The 21,598-nt window shown below is 36.7% G+C and overlaps 1 protein-coding gene across 1 annotated transcript in view; it reads right to left on the bottom strand.

Annotated features, from left to right (window-relative positions):
• LOC121378570 (uncharacterized protein DDB_G0290685-like) overlaps nt 1–21,598 on the bottom strand; it is a 35,731-nt gene that overhangs the window by 13,956 nt on the left and 177 nt on the right. The window contains exons 2-4 of the mRNA XM_041506805.1: nt 21,506–21,553; nt 9,120–9,575; nt 1,129–3,230 (exon numbers count right to left, since the gene is read on the bottom strand). Coding sequence (XP_041362739.1) covers nt 1,129–3,230; nt 9,120–9,570 — 2,553 coding nt within the window. The 5' untranslated portion in view covers nt 9,571–9,575; nt 21,506–21,553. The remainder of the gene's footprint in view (nt 1–1,128; nt 3,231–9,119; nt 9,576–21,505; nt 21,554–21,598) is intronic.

Here is a 21,598-nt window from a genome sequence, read left to right as displayed (position 1 = left end):
ACTATGGTAATGCAAACAAATAAAGTGATGATCAACATCAATACAAAAATTCAAGATTTAAATAAAAACACAGTGCAAAAACACAAATATCACAGATAAATGTAGATACTGACTTTTACTCAAAATTTCAATTTTGTGCTGTATTGGCCATTCTCAAAGAGAATGTTACACCCCTGCACCACGGTGAGGTTACAGCACGTGCAGGGGTGCGATTTTGAATTAAATTAAGTTGTTTGTAAGCTGCATAAAGACCAAATTTTTCAAAAGTACTATAGTTAGTATTTTTTCAGCTGATCCTACAACTTAAGGTACATGTACCAGTAGATGTTTTTTTTAATTTATGATGTGACAACCTCGCTAAAGTTTTTTGTCACTAAAATATCTCAATTTCGCTAAATTTTAAGATCGCTAATATTTTTTGATTTACTTGAGATTTGTTTGTAATATATTTTGTGAATTTATCAATATATAACAGTTACAAATTGTAGCAAAGCAATTTTATACTAAATATTTGAATGTTATATATTAATAAATTCACAAAAAAAACTACATTTTAATTACAAACAACACAATTTATTTAATTAAAAATACACATAAATTAGTTTGTAATGTTCATCCCATTTCATGTTTCACATAATGACATCATTTTCGGAGGTTTTTCAAAGGATAATATCATAATGATTAAGATTGTTTTAGTGACATCATCCTATCAGAATGCACTAAATGCCGGAAAGTTATTTATAGTAACATAAACTCATGGAACATTTTCTTCAGAATCGTGTCACGATTTACTATATAAGCACGCTTCAGAATCTCTACATCAGTGGCGGATCCAGAAAATCCATTTTGGGGGGGGGGGGGGGGCCCAGTGACATGAGGCGGAATGCCAAGGGAACTTTGCGGGAGGTTTGGAGGGGGAATGAAAATTAATATATAATAAAATTATAACTGTTGCAAAATTTAGTGGGGGCCCCTGCTGCCCCCCCCCCCCCCCCGATCCGCCTCTGTACATAATTTTAAAACATTAATAAACAATAACTGCTAATAGATTTTCTTCTGACTAGAAATACACAGGTATGGCTAATTAAGATTTTGAAAGAAAAAAGAAGTTCCCTAAACTATACTTGCCGTCTGCACGCCATCATGAAACACATAGTCAATGATGATCATTCCACATTCTGGATATCCCGGCAGACTTCCAGAGTTGTTTGTTACATTCATTGTCCCTTCTTCTGGCTGTGTACCCCGCACCACCCCATACACCATGTTACATGTGGGACACACCGGTTTGAACTTCTCAAAGCAATCAGTAATGCAGCTTCGACAGAAAACATGTCCACATTTATCCAACTTTTTAGGGTCTTTTATTTCTTCCATACAAATGACACACATTTCTTTTGTACCATCTTCTGATATTGCTTTATGTTTTTGTTTTTCGTCTTTCTCTTGCTTTGAGTTGTCATGGTAATGTGATTCTTTTGTATCCTGCTTATTATCTGTCTTAGTTACAGAGTTACTGCTTTCCGTGGAGTGTGGTTTGCCATCTTCTTTTGTTTTAAGTTCCTTCAGTTTGGGATCACTATTCTTTATGTTATCTTCCTTAGCTCTGGCAGCATCAATTTGTAAGTCAGAGTTATCTTCCTTAGCTCTGGCAGCATCATTTTGTAACTCAGAGTTATCTTCTGTGGGTTTAGCAACACCATCATTTTCGTTCTTTAGCCTAGATTCAGCATCATCATTCTGTAAATGTGTACTTGTGTTTTCCGCTGGATTTTTGTCTTGTCTCGAGTTATGAGTATTTGTTTTTCCTCTAGCTGCATCTTGATTACTTTCTGAAAGAATTATATCATCATTATCATCATGGTCACCATCGTGATTATCAGCTGCATGTTGGTTATCAATATGGTCAGTATTATCATCAGCACCACCATTATCATCATCTTCAGCATCAGCAGGTGCATCAGTCTTAATAGCAGGACCATGATCAGCTTTCTCTTTCTGGACACCTTTGTCATGACCATCTTGACTTGTAGTTCCGTTATTCATCCGTCTTCTTCGTCGAGCTTCATGGTTCACAGCTGAAGTAATAACCGGATTAGTTAATTCACCTTGATCATCCTGTGAAGTTGATGGAGACTGTGGGCTACTGTTTTTTGTATTACTCACTTGTAAAGATTTCAAACCAACAACTACATCATCGCCCTGGGATGAGGACCGAGTTGATGGACTCCCACTGTCTTTACCATCCACTGACAAAGATGTCAGAATTACTGCTAGTTTATCAACTTGGGAAGCTGACCGAGGTGGAGGACTCCCATTTTTTTTATCGTGCATTGCTAAAGATTTAACAGATGCTGTTTCGTTATTTGGCTTGGAAGCATGGAGTTTGTTTTCACCACCACCACCAGCTGTTGAACCTGATTTGAGATGCTTCTGTTGTTCAGTGTCAGTACCGGTACTTGAAAAACATGGTTTTCCATTTTCTTTTTTTCCTTTAATGTCTTGAGACTGAGAAATACTAGAGTGTGAATCTTGTGTGATAACTTTATTATCTATGAATTTTGCTTTCTTTGTTGGTATGTTTTCTTGTGCTTCATTCACTGCAGGTTCAAGTGGAAAATCTTTTGTCACTGGTTTACATTTGGATACCTCACTGGAAATTCTTTTGCCATGTATCTGAAAACTGCTTTGGTGTGTGTCTTTTGAATTATGAGATGGTATTTCAGGTTTTCTGTGTGAATTTGATAAACCATCCTGTTTGCCTGCAGATTTTATGCTTTGAGTGTTTGGGTTATGGTTTAATGCTTGTTGGCTCTCACCTCTTGATTTGGGGCGAGCTTGAGAAGCTTTTGATTTACTTGTATCATTTGATCCCATTATTTTTAGATCAGCTGGCTGGTGTTCACTTTTGTTTGGGTTGGTACGTACGTCTTGTGAAGCATTCCTCTCAGGTCTAGAGCCTTTGCCTCTTCCAGCAGGATTTCTTTCTGCAGTGGAGTCAGACTTCGGAGGGCCTCTCCCTCGAGGTCTATTAGCTGTACCAGTTGAGGCAGGATTAACTAGTGGTTTAACTGACGGGCCAGTGAATTTGTCACAGTTACTTTCCAAGAAAGCAAAGGCTACGTCATCTAGAGTAACCAACTGAATTTCTTCCACAATGGTTTTCTTTTGTTTGAAGATATATTCCATTACCACAGACGCTGTCTTCTCTAGTGGTGCCTTTCCTTTTCCTGAAAGAAAGACATTTAAGCAATTACCTGTATATATCATAATGATCTTAACGGTTAGCTCTATAATAAAAATGTGAACTATGAGCTGTATACAGTTTAAATGTATTTTACTGTAATCTTTGTATTCCCTATATACATGTAACTAGTAAAATGATTTATTCCTATCTTCGCTTTCACGCCTCCCTGTCCCGAAGCGGCCACTGGCAAAGTCAGAGACTGGGTCCGGGACAGGCGTGCCTGAACCCCTGTGGATATGGGCACGTTAATAGAGTTCCTGTTCTCGTTCGATATCATGTAAGTGCTGCAAAGTGTCTTACAAAATACCTACAGCTACACTATACATTCTAAAGTTTATTAAAAAACAAAGACGCCTTATTCATGACTTCATTTTAATGTTTTCCGTACACACTTTGGAGCAGATTGGGGGAATCATAAAATTATGTCACCATTGAAGAGAAAGTCATACATCAAACTACAAGTGTGTTAATTTTCAAGATGAAAACATACGGTATGTAACGTCATCTCCTCATATTTAGACTACAACTTGACAAAATTCTGCTTTATTATATAAAGTTAACCATTAAAGGGACATTCCCGAGTTCGCTGCAATTTTAAAGATGTTATCGACTAACAGAGACTTTTTGACGATTGTAAATACATAAAATATTAGTGGCTGTATATTAAACGTGTTTCTGGTATTTTTCTGCATAAAATATTAGTGGCTGTATATTAAACATGTTTCTGATCGTTCTAATATTTGTACTAGGTTAAATTTCATTTTAATTTCGATTTGTGTTTTTTCCGTACGTACGAAATTATTTAAAGACAAAATCCAGTTTAGGCTTCTTACAAATATTAAGATGACCAGAAAAACAAGAAAATATATTTACAATGTAAGTTTAATCGTAGAAATATTTTATTAGTCTAAAACATCTTACAATGCAGCAAATTCGGGAATGTCCCTTTAAGTGGTGGGATCTAGCTCTGTCAGTAGAAAGAAAGAAAGAAATGTTTTTTTATTTCTTTTCGATTAGCAGCAAGGGATCTTTTATATGCACTATCCCACAGACAGGGTAGTACGTACCACAGCCTTTGATATACCAGTGACTTGTGATGCACTGGCTGCATGAAACAAGAAATAGCCCAATGGGCCCACTGATGGGGATCGATCCTAGACCGACCGCACATCGAGCGAGCGCTTTACCACTGGGCTATACGTCCCGCCCCAGCTCTATCAGTAGAGCATTCACCTAATGTGCATTTGTCGTAGGATCGGACCACCTCAGTGGAGTCATGTCTCCAATTTGGCACCCACCCCCCCCCCCCCCCCCATCTCTACCAATGCCCCACAACTGGCATATCAAAAGCCATAGCATGTGCTGTCCAGTTTGTGGAAATGTGCATATAAAAGATCCCGTCCTGCAAATGGAGAAATTAAGATGGTTTCCTCTAAAAACTACAAGACTTAGTCGAAATCACAGGTACCCCCAAACAGAAACCCCTATTACAAATACTATAGTTACATATATAAAGAGTACATATATACTCTTTATTATATAACGTAAGTATAACATATCTAATGTCATTGTTTGGGGATACGTGTGTTCGAAATTACCTAATGTTTTACATCCACTAGCCAGTGATTAATAAATCAATGTGCTCTAGTGGTGTTGTTACACAAAACAAACTTTAATTAAATTGTTTTGATGAACTTCCAGGTTAGTTATTAAATTGCAATTGTATTCAACAATCTGATTAAAATTAGCTCTACTGGTCTACCAGTAGATCTAACAGCACTGCGTGGACTCCCGTGTCCAGGTGACATTTCATCTATAAATAATAATTTAAATATCGACCAATCAAAATTCACCTTTTATAGCATTATTTGAGAACATACAAATTCTAAAAATATCGGACGAGACTAGTTTTGCAATAGGCAAACTTGTTGTTCTATTTCACCATTAAAAAAACGGGGGGTGAGGTGCAGTAATAAACACTGGATTGTATTCTAGTATAAATAGATTTTATGGCTATGCCCTCACAGGTGTTTTTTTCGTCTTGAAACGAAAGTTCAACATTAAATTTTTATATTGAAATTAGTTTCCGGCATACTTCGTAATTCACCCGAATACCCTCAGGCATAATTCCGAATGTTTTCAAATTCTTTTCAAATCACTGGCATGATTTTGCAAGTTAGGTTTTGATTGGTCAAATGAAAGGTCAACTGGACATGAACTCCAACGGGCTGCTATTATATGCACAGGTAATAGTTGTATTACAGCTGAAGCATGATGTTCTACACATGTACGCAGTTCAGCTACTTGAGTAGACCAAATATTTCTGTCTCTGTAAAGCTTTAGGGCGGAAAGTAGCCCATGGTAAAACGTTCGCTTGATGTGCAGTCGGTCTAGGATTAATCTAGGGTTCGTTCCAGCCAGTGTACAACAACAGGTATACCAAAGGCCAGGGTATGTGCTATCCTGTCTATGGGATGGTGCATATAAAAAATCCCTTGATACTAATGGAAAAAATCTAGCGGGTTTCCTCTCTAAGACTATATGTCAGAATTACCAAGTGCTTAATATCCAATAGCTGATGATTAATGTCAATGTGCTCTCCTTAAGGGGTTGGACTCTGGTAGAGTGCTTGGCTGAAGTGCAATATATGGATCACAGAATAAATCACTTTCGATGGACTTGGAGGTTTTCCACCACAACTAATGCCCAATGACAAAACATGCTTTGCTGCTTTTTGAAAAATCTGCCTGCATGTGTGATGACAGGTTTCCATTGCCTTATTTAATATTCACTCACTCACTCACTCACTCACTCGCACTCGCACTCGCACACGCACGCGCGCTCTCGCGCTCTCTCGCTCTCTCTCTCTCTTTCTCTCCCTCCCTCCCTCTCCCTCCCTCCCTAAATTACAGTCAAACTTCGATAACTCCACCTTCGATCTCTCTATAATTTCAATCTGAAGAAACAGTCCCGGCCGAATTGCTATACAAACTAGTAATAACGACTTTCGAAAACTCAAACTTCGAACATTCGATAAACTTGATCTCTCAACATAATTTTTTGGGCCTGTCATAAAGATTTAACAAGGTATGCACCTCTAAACGTGTGTGGATTGATCAAACTGTCGTTGCCAATAGTATTTTAAAGACGAATGAATTGTCAACCAAGTCAATCAGATGAAGCACGCCTTTTAAATCTGCCCGAAAAATAATAAACTTGGTCAGGGCCATGAGAGGATCATTAGGAATACATATGGTTGAAATTTGCAGGGTGGAACTTGAGGAAAAGTAAAAAATGTCTCAGTTATTCTGAGGCCAGGGCGGCCATCTTGGAATTTTTATTGGCCTGAAAAATAACAACACTTGGTCAGGTCTATAAGAGGATCATTTGGACCAAGTTTGGTTGAATCCTGCTTGGTGGAACAGGAGAAAAAAGAAAACAAGAAGAAACCAACAAATGACTTTACACCACAGTGTGGATCTCCAGATAGTGGAGGAATATATAACCTAAAACAAGAAGAAGAAGAAGAATATAGGACCAGGAGTTTTTTAGCATATTAATTTAGTCAAGATTATCCCACATACATGGAACATGTCTATCATACAGGTAAACTAATTTTGTAGCCTAAGTATCTGACAACATGTAGCACCTATTTTTTTGTTTTAACTGTTCATGTGTTTCACTTTAAAACCATTGTTCTTTTTTTAAAGAATTATACCAGATGCAAGATGGCTGCCACTGATGATAGCGCAAACTTGCGGGAAGCTTGTCGCAAGCTTGCATGAAGCTCGTCACAAGCTTGCAGCAAGGTTGTAATAAGGTTCCAAATACTAGCTTAAACTGAACAAGTTTGCGGGAAGCTAGTATAGTCACAAGTGTGCGGGAAGCTGGTCGCAAGCTTGCGGGAAACTCGTAGCAAGCATGCGGGTAGCTCATCACAAGCTTGCAGGAAGCTTGTCGTAAGGTTGTAAAAAATTTCCAAATACAAGCTTAAACTGAACAAGCTTGCGGGAAGCTAGTCGCAAGCGTGTGGGAAGCTAGTCACAAGCATGCAGGAAGCTCGTCGCAAGCTTGCGGAAAGTTTGTCGCAAGCTTGCAGCAAAGTTGTAAAAAGGTTCCAAATACTAGCTTAAACTGAACAAGCTTGCGGGAAGCTAGTCACAAGCGTGCGGGAAGCTTGTCGCAAGCTTGCGAGAAGTTTGTCACAAGTGTGCGGGAAGCTCGTCGCAAGCTTGCGGGAAGCTCGTAGCAAGCATGCAGGTAGCTCATCACAAGCTTGCAGGAAGCTTGTCGCAAGGTTGTAAAAAGGTTCCAAATACTAGCTTAAACCGAACAAGCTTTCGGGAAGCTTGTCACAAGCGTGCGGGAAGCTAGTCGCAAGCTTGCAGCAAGGTTGTAAAAAGGTTCCAAATACTAGCTTAAACTGAACAAGCTTTCGGGAAGCTTGTCACAAGTGTGCGGGAAGCTAGTCGCAAGCGTGTGCGGGAAGCTCATCGCACGCTTGCGAGATGCTAGTTGCAAGCATGCAACAAGCTGGTCGCATGGTTGTAAAAAGGTTCCAAATACTAGCTCTAAACGCGGTAGTTACTACTGTGTAAAATATGCTTGTACAACCTTGTCACAAGGTAGTTACCAGCTAGTTACCAGCTATTTATTAAGCTTGCAATTTTTGTTCGGGCTGTCTTAAGGTGGTCTGGGCTGTCGAGGACTAAGGTGATGATTACAGAATAATAGATCACTGGCTAAGTGGAACGAAATGATCCTGTGTCTCGTTGTTGGTGTTCGTACATGGCGGAGGGCCTCGCTACGTAATACACATTTACAGACAGTCTGGATACCTTCAAAGAGCACTTGTAATAGTTAGCGCTGTTCCTTTTTTATATAAATGTTAGTTCCTGATTTGTATTAGTGCTTTTTATTGATTTTTCTTATTTAAAATAATTCAAATAATTTTAATAATTTTGTGAAAAACAAATGTACTGAGTGTTATTCGGCATTCAGAGTTTGTTAGTTATGTTGCATAGTTTTCAGAGTTTTAGAGGTACGTAGACAATGATGCGCACGCTTCTTGCAATATTAAGCGAAATCATCAACCTGCAATGCAGTTTCAAATTTGAACTCTTAAATATTAATTTCGAAAACTCGAACTCCCTGAAACTCGAACTATTTCATCGTCCCCTTCAAGATCAAGTTATCGAAGTTTGACTGTATAACAATTGCTCAAGTGGTATGTGGTCGCTTATATACATGTACAACAAAATGAGGATAGCTAAAAATTCATGGTCAACCGGAGGGGAGGGGGCCAGAGGGGCACATGCCTTGCACATGAAGATGAAAATATAAGGGGGTTTTCCTCCCCCACCCCTAACCCAGATTCTGACATAGCAAACTTCTGTTTTGATATACTTGCAAAAGTGAATTGTGGAGTGCAACCTATACATATAAAAGCAGAGCTCGAACTTAACGATGGCAATTGCTGTCATTGACATATAAATTGCCATCGGTAAAGCTCGTCAACGATGGCAAAATATGGTGTACATTATCTGTCAATATTTAACATTTGCACATTTGAAATATGTCTACATATAACAAGATAGCCTTTCAGTCATGTTTTTATGTCACTTTTTAAAAAACTGCCATAGGCAGGCTCACAATAGCCGTCGGTGGGCTGTTTCACCTATGGCATTTTTTTTTTAATTGCCATGGGAGACAAATTTTTAAGTTAGAGTCCTGAAAACGACTGCCCTATAATTATTAATACATAGTGTTACATTGTAAAATGTAGGGACAGGTCTTAATATATACTAGGCTAACCCTGTTGAGTTATCCAATGATGTTTTGCGAAAATAAATATTGTTTAAACCAGAGTTACCTGATCCAATCAGAGGCATTGTAATGGTCTTCAGTTTTAGTCTCCGTGCCTCTGTCATAATACTGTTGAGCAGCTTCTTCATGAGAGTCTCCCATTCCGACGGTGTACATTTTTCATAGTTGGGCACAATAGCGTGTAGAACATACGAGTGGTGTATTTTACTTGGTGTCTCCACTTTCTGTTTATACACGCGTCCCTGTTCAAAAAGTTTGTTTGCAATTGTGAGACTCTTCTTCCCCGACTCGTAGGATGAGCCACCGAGTTCCAACAGACGTTTCGAAACAGCGCTCCACCCCTTAAAATGCTCTCCTTCTCCAGACACGATCGCATCACCCACTAGACCGGTTATATCGCATAGATGGAGCGTAACTTTCAGACCATTAGGTGTTTGAATGGGTTTTGTCCTGTCCTGTGCAGAATGGCTGCTTCCTGATTTGTATCCAGTAGCCATAGCAACTGAAAGATTAAAAATAATAATTTTTAACTTGATTTTCATGTTTATATCTAATTAAAATTCAAGCGTCCTATACCTGGACACACACTCAGCAGTCTGGGCTTGAAATTTTGTCATCTCATCCACACAGACACTCAATTGAACAGGTGTCTTTTAGCCAACAAAACATTTCACCAAACAAAACAAGTGTTTGCAAATGCAGCTTTATATGTCACATTCTTCCCCCACCTGTGGGCACAGGCCACTGCATGTGTCACACCCAGTTAGGATGTATTGAGAAGAGATGGCAACCTAAGCCATCCTTGTTGGCCTATAATTTACTGCATTCTGCCATATCTATGGCCTATTATATCTATGTCCCAGATTCTAGACAGGAAGGAAGGAAATATTTTATTTAACGACACACTCAACACATTTTATTTACGGTTATATGACGTCGGACATATGGTTAAGGACCACACAGATATTGAGGGAGGAAACCCGCAGTCACCACTTCATGAACTATTCTTTTCGATTAGCAGCAAGGGATCTTTTATATGCACCATCCCAATTGAGCATTCAATTTTAATTTTGCAAGATCCATGCATTTCTTAACAGTTATTCATTTCTGATTACATATATTATGTTTTATTTATAACTGTTTCACGTGGCGAGATCGACCTACTTCACTATCTCTCGCCCATGTGTCAGCTAGTTCTCTTCAAACTTCCTTTAACTTGAACAGAAAGTTTATTACCAGATAAAAAATAAAAGTGACAATTTTACATATGTATAGTACTTTTATTCTTACTTTTGTATCCATTAGATACCTTCAGTAACAATACGCTTCAGTGATGTCAATCAGCAAACAAACTTACATATTTTTAACCTTGAGTCAAAAAAGGTTTAAAATGTCGACAACCGATTTTAACCGATGATTGCTTGGTTCAACTAACCAAGCATCAAAACATGAAAATCCAACCAATTCCCACCACTAGTAACCTGTGTATTTCAAGTATGATATGCAGTACTTAAACGACACTTTAGTTATTTGAAATTTCAAAACTGGCAGTTTTTAAGAGTTTTCTGCCACAATAACATCTTTACGACTTTATGACTATATTTAAGGTGTTTGTTGTCATGATCCTAATACACATGTATTTGTAGTAGCCCAAATCAGATCTTACGTTCCAATAATATTTATACAGTGAAACCTCTCAAAACCAGACCCTCTGTAAACCGGAATTCCCCCAAAACCAGACATTTGTCATGGTCCATTTCTTAAAATCAGTACAGAAATTAATCTCTCTAAACCGGATACCTCTTAAAACCGGACATTTTACTTGGTACCATGGGTGTCCAGTTTAAAGGGGTTTCAACATTGCTATTCAGTGGTGTAGGAAGGTGCCAAAAAGTGTGGGGGGGGGGCACACTTTTATATTTACACACTTTTACACTATTATAAATGTATAAGCAAATATAAAGCAAAATATCTGAAAAGTGGGGGGCACATGCCCCCACCCCCTCCGCCAGTGCTATTCTAAAGAATATTTTTATTTAATATACATTTTTACTCACCAGAAAGGCTCTGCTAATAGGAAAAATCTTATATGGTAGGGGGTGCGACGTCGTACATAGCCCAGTGGTAATGTGCTCGCTTGATGTGTGGTCGGTCTAGGATCAATCCCTATCGGTGGGATCATAATAAAATTATTTCTCGTTAAAGCCAATCCACCACAACTGGTTCAACAAAGGCAATTAATGGTATTAATTAGGGCCTCCACGAGTCCAAAATACTGGCGTCATGTACTCGACAGTTGCACTAGATGATAATGAGACAAAGGAATAAAGTAAAATAGCATTATGCATCTTATTTCCAGTGCTGAACATGAATGCCAAATCATGCCATTATATTGCATTTAGAAACCTGTTGATATGTTCAGTATTGTGACAGACGGATGACCAGTTTAAAATGAGAAACTAGCATGATCATACAATTATTGTGTAACTTATATTGTTGATTATCTACTGCTGAAACTATTGTCCTACATTGCCCAATGTATTATAGCTGATCATTGTATTCCACCTTGTAAGGGCACTCAAGTCCTGTGAACGGACTCCGAGTCTTGCTGCAAATAGGAAACAGTAGCCCGTGGAGTGGCGGCAGCAGGATTCCTCTGTAATAATTTCTGTGATCCTTAACGATATATGGTCGAGAAAAAAAAAAAAATAAGAAAAAAATATATATATATATATATATATATATCATATAATATCTTACATTTTCAGTGCAATCAAAGTATGTGATATTTTTCAGATCACATACTTTAAGAATTTGATAACTTTGCAAATTAGATGTAAATTAGTCGAGGTCTCAGGTTTATTGACATTTAAGCAAACGTACTTGGGTGACACTCCATGACTGACGTATGTATTCATAGTCATCAAATAAAAACATTTTAATGTCAATTTGAAACTGAAAGCTGTCCAGCATTCAGAAAACAAAAAATGTTAGGCATAACTTTATTTTGATGTAAGGACATCCAAAATGATGTCATTCGAGTTTGACGTCATTTCCATTCAAAAATACACCGCGCCACATATTCTTACATCATTTGAATATCTAGTAATGGCGGACTGGAATTAAAGTTGCATGTACAGTTTACAAAAACACCTTGTATTAAGCTTGAGCTTATATGTTAAAGAGATTATGACCCTCGTGTATTTTGGTATCGTCAATATCATATATTAGGAATAAAAATAATGTATTATGCTCGCCAGAGGCTCGCAAAATACAATTTTTATTCCTAATATATGATATTGACGATACCGAAAAACACTCTGGTAATATATATATACACGTGAGCGAAATTAAAATATGTTGTGTAACGACACCACTACAGCACATTGATTCATTAATCATCGGCTATTGGATGTCAAATATTTGGTAATTTTATCACTGTGTTAGAGAGGAAACCATTAGCCAACTTTTCCATGTTGTAACGTCGCTTGGTATGAGACAGCCCCTGTAACTGTTGCACAAGGCGGAATCGCCCAGTGGGCAAACACGTGATCTACGTCATGAAATAGGTCACCGAGCTTTGTAATTCTTGCGACAGAGTGTCACGAAGCGTAGCTGAATGTTGGTGCTGTCGGATTTCTTTCTGTAGTATGTGTATTAGTGATTAATATGTGGATTTTTTTTTAATCAATCAACTCGAAAATGATCGATGTAAATGCATTCCACGTCAAACATAGGATTGTTGTGGTATTAGAGCGGAAATCTTTGCCAACTCTTTGGTTGTCGAGAATTGCCAAAAAAATACATAGCTTGGTCTCTGACTGTAATGAGAGCGTATTTATGTCCAAATGTCCGTCTAGCTCTCTTACAGTCAGAGTACTCGTGACGTCACACGGCCTAGTTACCGATCATCCGGGTCTTTGGGGGAGAAGCAAAGCCTTAGTGATTACTATTTTACATAGAATAAAGTTATCATATTAACTTTTTGCATGCCTTGCATATTGTCATTTATTTTCTGTAACTAACACATAGTTGCAGCATGTCTTATGAGTATTATAGCAGCTTGGGTTGTCATATAAGAGAAATGAACAACGGGAATATGAATTAGTACAGTCTATATTTATTACCGACATGTTTCCGTATAGCTTATATTGTCGAGGGGACCAGACTAGAGGCAGGTTGGGCAGAACAATTTTTGTTGATGCAATTTTCAGGTAATATTAATTATAAATTTCAACAACTTTGAAATGATAAGATAATTATTAATATTATAATAATTATGATGTGGACTACAAAATATATAATTTGTATGTATAATAATAAAAATTTATATGCATGATTCAAGATAATTATTTTTATGATTTAACATAATTATTTTATTTCCAAATAGAATGTAATAATTAAACAATTGCAAAGTTGTTACTTTACAACTTTAAATGCGGTTGACACGCTAATGTTGGCAACATAAATAAGAAGCATGTATACAAAACAATTGTCATGTAAAAATACGCATATCCATACATCCCCATACGAGTTCACCGTTATTTCTTACATACGAGTTCGTTTTCCATACGAGTTTTTCGTCCATACGAGTAAGTTTTCCATACGAGTTCACGGCACCCCCTTTAAATTACAGTATTATTATTATTGTCATTCTTATTATATAGATGTATTGGCAACAGTGAAAATGTTCCACTGAATACATTCTTTTCTTCTTTGAAAAAACCCAGTTTCTTGAGATAATGAAATGATTTTGTTTTCACAGATTGTGAAATTATCTCATGATGTTGGCCTTCCATACCCGGTTGAATGCAGGCGAAAAGAAAACTGCTTAGCTGGAGAATGATTCAACTAAATTTCACTTATAAAAGTTATAGTTATGTCAAATATAGCTTCTTGTATAGATAAAGAAATGCAACAAAACGTCTGGCAAGAACTTCGACTGTTATTTAGCGTCACGTTTAAATAAAAGTAACAAACGGACAAAATATTGAAAACGAAACTAATCATTTACCAACAAACCCGGAAATAACAATAGTCACGTGGTGCAAATATTCGGAATCGCTCGTGTCTTTCCGTATAAAAAACCCCACACAAAACATTCGATTATTTTAAAATAAATAAATAAATAAATAAAACATATTAAAAAAAAACATGAAAAAAGGAGAAATCAAGCATATCCAAATCGACAAAAATTCCTGAAGATGGATTAAAACATTTCACCATTATCACACCGAAGGAACGGTGTACGGCACTCGACCTTTTTTGCTTAGATGAACTCTATTTTGTTTTCGTTATCACCGTAACATTTTTGTAAATATCTTAAAACATAAGAAATTAATGTATTCGAAATTTTACGCTATAAAAGAAAGATATATGATTATATTGTGTGCCAAGTTTAGCGACTTTTAGCGACTTAATGTTTTTAAAAAAAAGTTAAATCTTTGGGAAATCATGATTATTTTGCTTTCTTCAGTAATGGTAGATAAATATAGCAAAATATGAATACATGTAGGCCTACTTAATTTGGCATATAGGAAATAAAATATAGTCTGTTTAGATTAAGTATGCAGACGTTTATACTCTTACCACCAATATGAACTGAAATATTGCATTTATAAAATGCAAAAATCAAGTGTACGACGCGCAAACCATGCCGGTTTTGACTATAGTGCTGTCGGAAATAGAATAAAAACGATTTTCTTCGATTATGTCTTACATATTAAATAGACAAGTAAATATTTTGTAAATATCTATTTAATAATACTGTACCTAATTTAGCGTTCACTTGTTTGGGTTCTCATTGATGTACAAGGTGGTGTTTACTCTTGAAATTAAAAGAAATATGTCGGTAAACAGGTGATTTGTGCACTTTATTGAAACAGACTATAACAAAGTTTGGTCAACATATGTCAATTTCATTGCTGTTACAATATGTGAGGTTCCGTTTCTGATGATGGTTTACCCTTATTCCTCTCCAAAACAAAATATTTATAGACATTTATAAGTAACTTTTGAGCAAAACTGTCAAGAACCATTTTTAGTTTGTGATCTATTTTCTTGTATTAAAAGTGCTATCTCAAAGTTGCATAATGACAGCTATTGTAAATCATGTTTTTATTAAATTTTGCTTTAACATTTAAAGACTACACCTTTAACTATATGCACATAAATGATTATAGGAAATGATTTTATCTACTAGTAGAAAATACATTTTTATTGGAGAATCTTTATCACAAACAGATGCTCACAAATAACTTCTGATATAGCACCTTTAAGTGGTGGCAAGATTGTGTAATATTTCTACTGTATTTATAATGAATTTATATTCACTAAATATGCTGGTCAGAATTAATAATTTATGCTGCAATTCAAAATAATCAGTTATCTTGCAGTTTTAAATTAAAAGTTTGTTTAAAGGAAACATGACACGAGACCATATTATAGCTCATTTTAAAAGAAAAATGATATAAAAATAATATACAAATAACTTTATAACAATAAAATACGTGTAGTTAACTTAAAATGAAGAAATTACGCTAATCAGTATCAAAGTACGATTTATGCATATTTCTTCGTGAGCGTTCGGAAAAAAAGGGAAGTGACGTCAGAGCCGCTGTACTCTTCCATTGTTGTTAACTGTTTATATATGGAGTAAGGGGCTTACGATCTTTTCAGTCCAACAGTGCCGTACTGCGCGGCCTTTGGGTGTAAAAATAAACAGTTTAAACGATCGGGATTGTCTTTTTATGGTTTTCCAAAGGATTGTATCCGAAGAAAGACGCGTGTATTTTATCGCAAAAGAAAAGATTGGACACCAACACCGCATAGTACTTTGGTGTCAGCCTATTTACAGCCCGGAGCCCGAACGTTACCCGGAGACAAAAACAGTACTCGGTTGCGAATGCCGAGGTGTACATTGTACATATTTGGCACAAAGATACACCTCAGCATGATGTATTTATATATGTTAAAACAAAAAATGTAGAATGTTTTATTTATTTATTTTTTTGCAAAAAAAAGAAGATTTTTCATGTTAGGGCTGTAGGCCTACATAACAAAATCTGTATTCACCGTCCGAAGAAGGAAACGTCAACAAGTAATTAAATATGGCATATACAAACATGGGATTTGGCATGAGGATACATCTCAGTACGATGTATTTAAATATGTTTTTAAAAAACGTGTAGAAAACAATAATAATTTTAAATAATGTTTTTAATCTTCGGGCGGAATACGTCACAAAAACGTTCCTCATCGCCCGAAGCCCCAAAGCAACACGAAGTTCAATACAAAATAAACCACTACTGTCGGTGTCGAAATAACTATTATGTTTCATCCACGGGCTGACTTGAGAATCGGAGTGTTGTTTTAGTTAATTGGTCCTTTCTTTCCGTGGCCTGCACATGTGATTCCTGATTGGCAGGTGTATATTGCAGGGTATCGACCAGGTAAGTGATTACCACGGTCTAGACATACGTACAAAATACGTGCCATTTTTTTTAAGATCACAGGGTATTGTGGCGTAACCTATCGCGACTATAGTACACTGTTATGGACATTATCAGCCGCCCTGCTTCATTACTGTAAATAATGCTGTAAAACCCTTGATTAAGTAGACTTTCCATCTAAAATTACAAAACTGACCAATTACGTAGTACCAAAGAAAAGAAAATTATCACTTGGGTATCGTGAGTGGTCGTTTTTACTCTAACGCACCCTACCAATAGGCCTAATAATATGCTACTTTTTTATGAGAGAAAAATACTATAACCCCATTTCGTTCTATTGATGCAAATAGAAATATATTAGTTTAAAAGTTGATTATACTCTCAAGTCATTTATGTTGTTTTACAAGCCAGGTTAATGAAAGTGAAGCGCCTTGTCGTAAATTAGAGCGTTTGTTTACACTGTGCATACAGATTTCATTATGTACAGCCCGAACATAAAAAATGCGATATTTTCTTTAAAAAAACCCCACCAAAAAATGTTTGTCCTACATTTATATTTTTTACATATTTAAATACATCATATCGAGGTGTATCTTTATGCTAAATATGAACAGTATACACCTCGGCATTAGCATCCGAGTTTTGGTTTTGTCTCCGGGTTACTTTCGGGCTCCGGGCTGTAAATTGGTCGACCGGTCTGGTCTGGCACCACCAGTTTCTCCACCCTCCGACTCGCTATCCGTTTTTTCATCAGTATCACTGTTGTAAGTAAATGTGTGTCTTTCTTCATTTACTAACAGCTCATATTGATACGGCAAAACGTTTTGCGAACGAACACTCATTGTTTTGGTAAGCTGTGCAAGTCTTAGATTCTTTATGAGTGGTACGGACTAATGCTTTTAAGTGTAAGGCTTCAGATCAAGCGACGCGTCTCTGACGTCACGGACCTCGTGATTGCCCTGCTCATTAAAGATCGGCAATTTCCGCTAAGAGCTCGTATCTGGGGTTCTTTTATAGAGATATTTTAAGTAATTAATTTTTTATAATTTTATTTTTTAGGTGATTCAATTTATAATTAATTGTACATGGTTGGTGCCAAATATGGTTTACGTGACATGTTTCCTTTAAGGGTAAATGAAACCGACACATATCCATCAAAATGTGTTATAGTCTGTTCCAATAAAGGTCACACATTTCCTGTTTACTGACATCTTTATTTTAATTTCAAGAGTAAGCACCACCTTGAACATCATTGTGAGCCCAAACAAGTAAATGCTAAATTAGGTAGACTATCAGTAAATAGATATTTACAAAATATTTACTTGTCAGTTTAATATGAAAGAAATAATTGACGAATATCGTTTTTATTCTATTTCCGACACAACTTTAGTGTACGATTTCAATACCCACCCAGTGTAAGACGCGCACCCATCAATTAAAAACGCATATACCGTCTAATGCATAGTTTTAATACACTATTTTTTTTAAATATTTCAGAGCGCCATTATCATGGAACAATGTGGTTGTAAACATTATAATTAGGCAAATACAAGCTTCAGTGACGTACTACAACACTGTATCTTCAAAATTATCAATACTAAAGTGAGCTTTCAAAGAAGTTGAAGTATGTAGTAAAACCTATAACTGTATTCCTGAGTGAGGATCGCAGGAGAGGGCAAATGTATTTCAGTTGCTACGGTCATGACTGTGCCAGAAAATTCTGCATTTTTCTACAAACTGATTCTCTGTTAAGGAGATGCCACACGATATGAGTACCATGTATGAGAAATAGTCACGAGAATAACCGATTACACAGCAACCGACGAAATCGTAATGTTTGTCTTGTCAATCGGTTATTCTCGAGAATATTCTCATACGAGACACTCGTATCGTGTGGAATCGCCTCTAGAGGTGAAGATCCTACCTCATATTAGATTAGACATCGATTTTGAGTAAACTTATAAATAAAACAATATAAATGGTTTATTTAATCTCGTTTAATACAAAAATAAGTAAGTTAAAAATAAAATATGCCTAACAATATTTTCTTCTACAAATTGTGGTTACCTTCTAGGTGAACAAAGTTGTTCTGATTGTGGACATTTGTAAAACAACAAAATAGTAAAACATGTTTGTGTAAGAACTGATGTTCAGTTAAAATGACATGGAAAACAGTATGCCATCAGTTTGTGCAGGTCCGTACCCTCCGGGGGGGGGCAGCTGCCCCCCCCCCCCCCCGAGAATCTTGTCCTTCTTTCTTTTTTTTATATATCTCCAGTAATAGCATAGAAATGTTTAATCTTTATAGTATGTTAAAAATTATTTATAAAATTTAGTGCCCCCCCCCATGGATTTTGGTCAGGGTACGGCCCTGCTGTGCACTTAAAAACAAAGATCTACGTTTTCTATGAAATATAAGAACATGTGAACATGATGGCTCGAAACAGATACCACAACAATGGAATATCATAACAGATCCGCTGTGAAATACAGCTATTGATAACATGAATAACTTACGAAATTGGCAAATCCACTAAAGTTGTCTGTCGGGCGTCAGAGACAGATGAGTTGTAAAAAGCCAATTCGGCAACTTTAGGTTGCATTTGGCCATTTGAAAAACGGCAGCTTAAACCTAGACTTTCATTATACTAACATGCATTTCCATTTTGAGAAAATACAATTACTGTTCGCATGAGGTCGGCTGCCAGCGTGGGGTGGCTGGGGTAGAGGGTATAAAATATAGAGATCTGTTATTAGCAAACCGCCCATGCAAAACGCGAAATGGCCATGATGCTACACGCACATACGCACACACACACGTGTGCAAACGAATACGCACGTACATAAACACACATATACATATATGTATTTACATAGTCTACACACAAACGAATACGCACGCACAAAGACACACAATATACTCCTCAAATTCTGGCCCTGTAAACTATTACTTAGCTATGATACACAATACATATATACATATATACGAGGCGCCCATGTCCTCTCTTCTACCCCCCCCCCCCCCCCCCCCCACCCCACCCCCCTCCCACATACCAATACTGGAGACTATCAAATTCGGGCAGGCAAAAACGATAAATATTCCGGCAAAATGTGCTAACCTGAGACCGTTTTACCATGTATTTCCATTATTCTACCCGCAAAATTAGTTGTGATTCGTTTTCATCCCTATATATATATATATATATATATATATATATATATATATATATATATGTATGTATGTATGTATGTATGTATGTATGTATCTATTATTCACTTTATTTCACAACCATACCGATTTCATTCATTGAAAGACATAATGGATACATTTTGGATTATTTATTAAATGATTTCACAAATGTATCAACGCATGTATGGTGGAGGGAGGGAACCAGTTTCTAAAACCAGATTTATTATTCTTAAATTTGGATTATTGACCAAAAGGTACCCATAACCATGGGTATAATTATTGTATCACTGAATAAATTTTTTTTTTTTAATGATTGAACTAAGCCATAATTAGTAATTGCAACTGTCTGACTATTATAATTTATTTTCTTTTGTATTGTTTGTAGAATGTATACTTTTCAATACGATCAACAAATTAAAATAAATAATTTATTTTAAAATCTATAATTAATGAAAAAATAAGGAAAGAACGAAAGAAAAGAACAAACAAGTAATTAAATAATTAAACCAATATCTGCATACATGTACATGTATATGGGCACAAGTTGCTCATTGCATTTAATTGTTGACACTTTAAAAATTGACTATGATTAGTGTTGCTAGTTTGCTTTGTGCAATGTTATAAGAATCCAATTGTATTGGTGAAAATTACAAGTATCTTGTTCGGAGTGGGTTTATGTTGGAATCACGAGGAGCGCCGCGTGTCATAGAACAACATGTCCAAAATCCATTAAAATCAGCTTTCAGAAATTTTTATCAGAAGTGTTTATATTTCAAACTATTTTAAGGGAAAATAAACAAAGATGTATCTTGATGGACTACTTTCAACTGGGTGTTTGCTTCATCAGTTACGTTATTTTTGGTTGTATCTGCGACAGGTCGAATGGCGGATGCAGCTCGGCAGAGCCTTGCTGCATTCTCCATTCTAACCTTCGCAGGATATATATGGAATAACTGGTTATTGTCTTACGATATCGGCTCTACTGAGCTGCATTCGCCATTCGACCTGTCACAGATACAACCACAAATGTATGTTTGTATATATATCGCGCAGGGGCCCCTGCGCGTGCTGTAACCTCATCGTGGTGCAGGGGTGTAACATTCTCTTTGAGAATGGCTAATACAGCACACATAAATTTTGAGTAAAAGTCAGTATCTATCTGTGATATTTTTGCACGGTTCTTTACACTGTGTTTTTGTTTAAATCTTGAATTTTAATATTGATGTTGATCATCACTTTATTGGTTTGCATTACCATAGTTTGACACCCAATAGCCGATGTATTTTTCGTGCTGAGGTGTCGTTAAACATTCATTCATTCATTCATCCAGATTCGAGCATTTCTGTTTAATTCGGGCAAAAATCAGCCTGCCCCCTACAAAAATGGGAACCCGTACGCCTATGCGGATATAGTTACTGTAGGCCTACTAACAGTAGAATCTACTGAAATAAGAAAGAAAGAAAGAAATGTTTTATTTAACGACACACTCAACACATTTTATTTACGGTTATATGGCGTCAGAAGTATGGTGAAGGACCACACAGATTTTGAGAGGAACCCCGCTGTCGCCACTGCATGGGCTAATCTTCCAAGGGAAGGGAACTTTTATTTGCGCTTCCCACAGGCAGGATAGCACAAACCATGGCCTTTGTTGAACCAGTTATGGATCACTGGTCGGTGCAAGTGGTTTACACCTACCCATTGAGCCTTGCGGAGCACTCACTCAGGGTTTGGAGTCGGTATCTGGATTAAAAATCCATGCCTCGACTGGGATCCGAACCCAGTACCTACCTGCCTGTAGACCGATGGCCTGCCACGACGCCACCGAGGCCGGTGCTACTGAAATAAGAAACAAATATTTACACTTGACAGCTAAGTAAAATT

Source organism: Gigantopelta aegis, chromosome 8 (genome assembly GCF_016097555.1).
Source record: "Gigantopelta aegis isolate Gae_Host chromosome 8, Gae_host_genome, whole genome shotgun sequence".
Taxonomy (NCBI): Eukaryota; Metazoa; Mollusca; class Gastropoda; order Neomphalida; family Peltospiridae; genus Gigantopelta; species Gigantopelta aegis.
The sequence above is the reverse complement of the archived record's forward strand: the minus strand, read 5'-3'. Positions and strand labels throughout refer to the sequence as shown.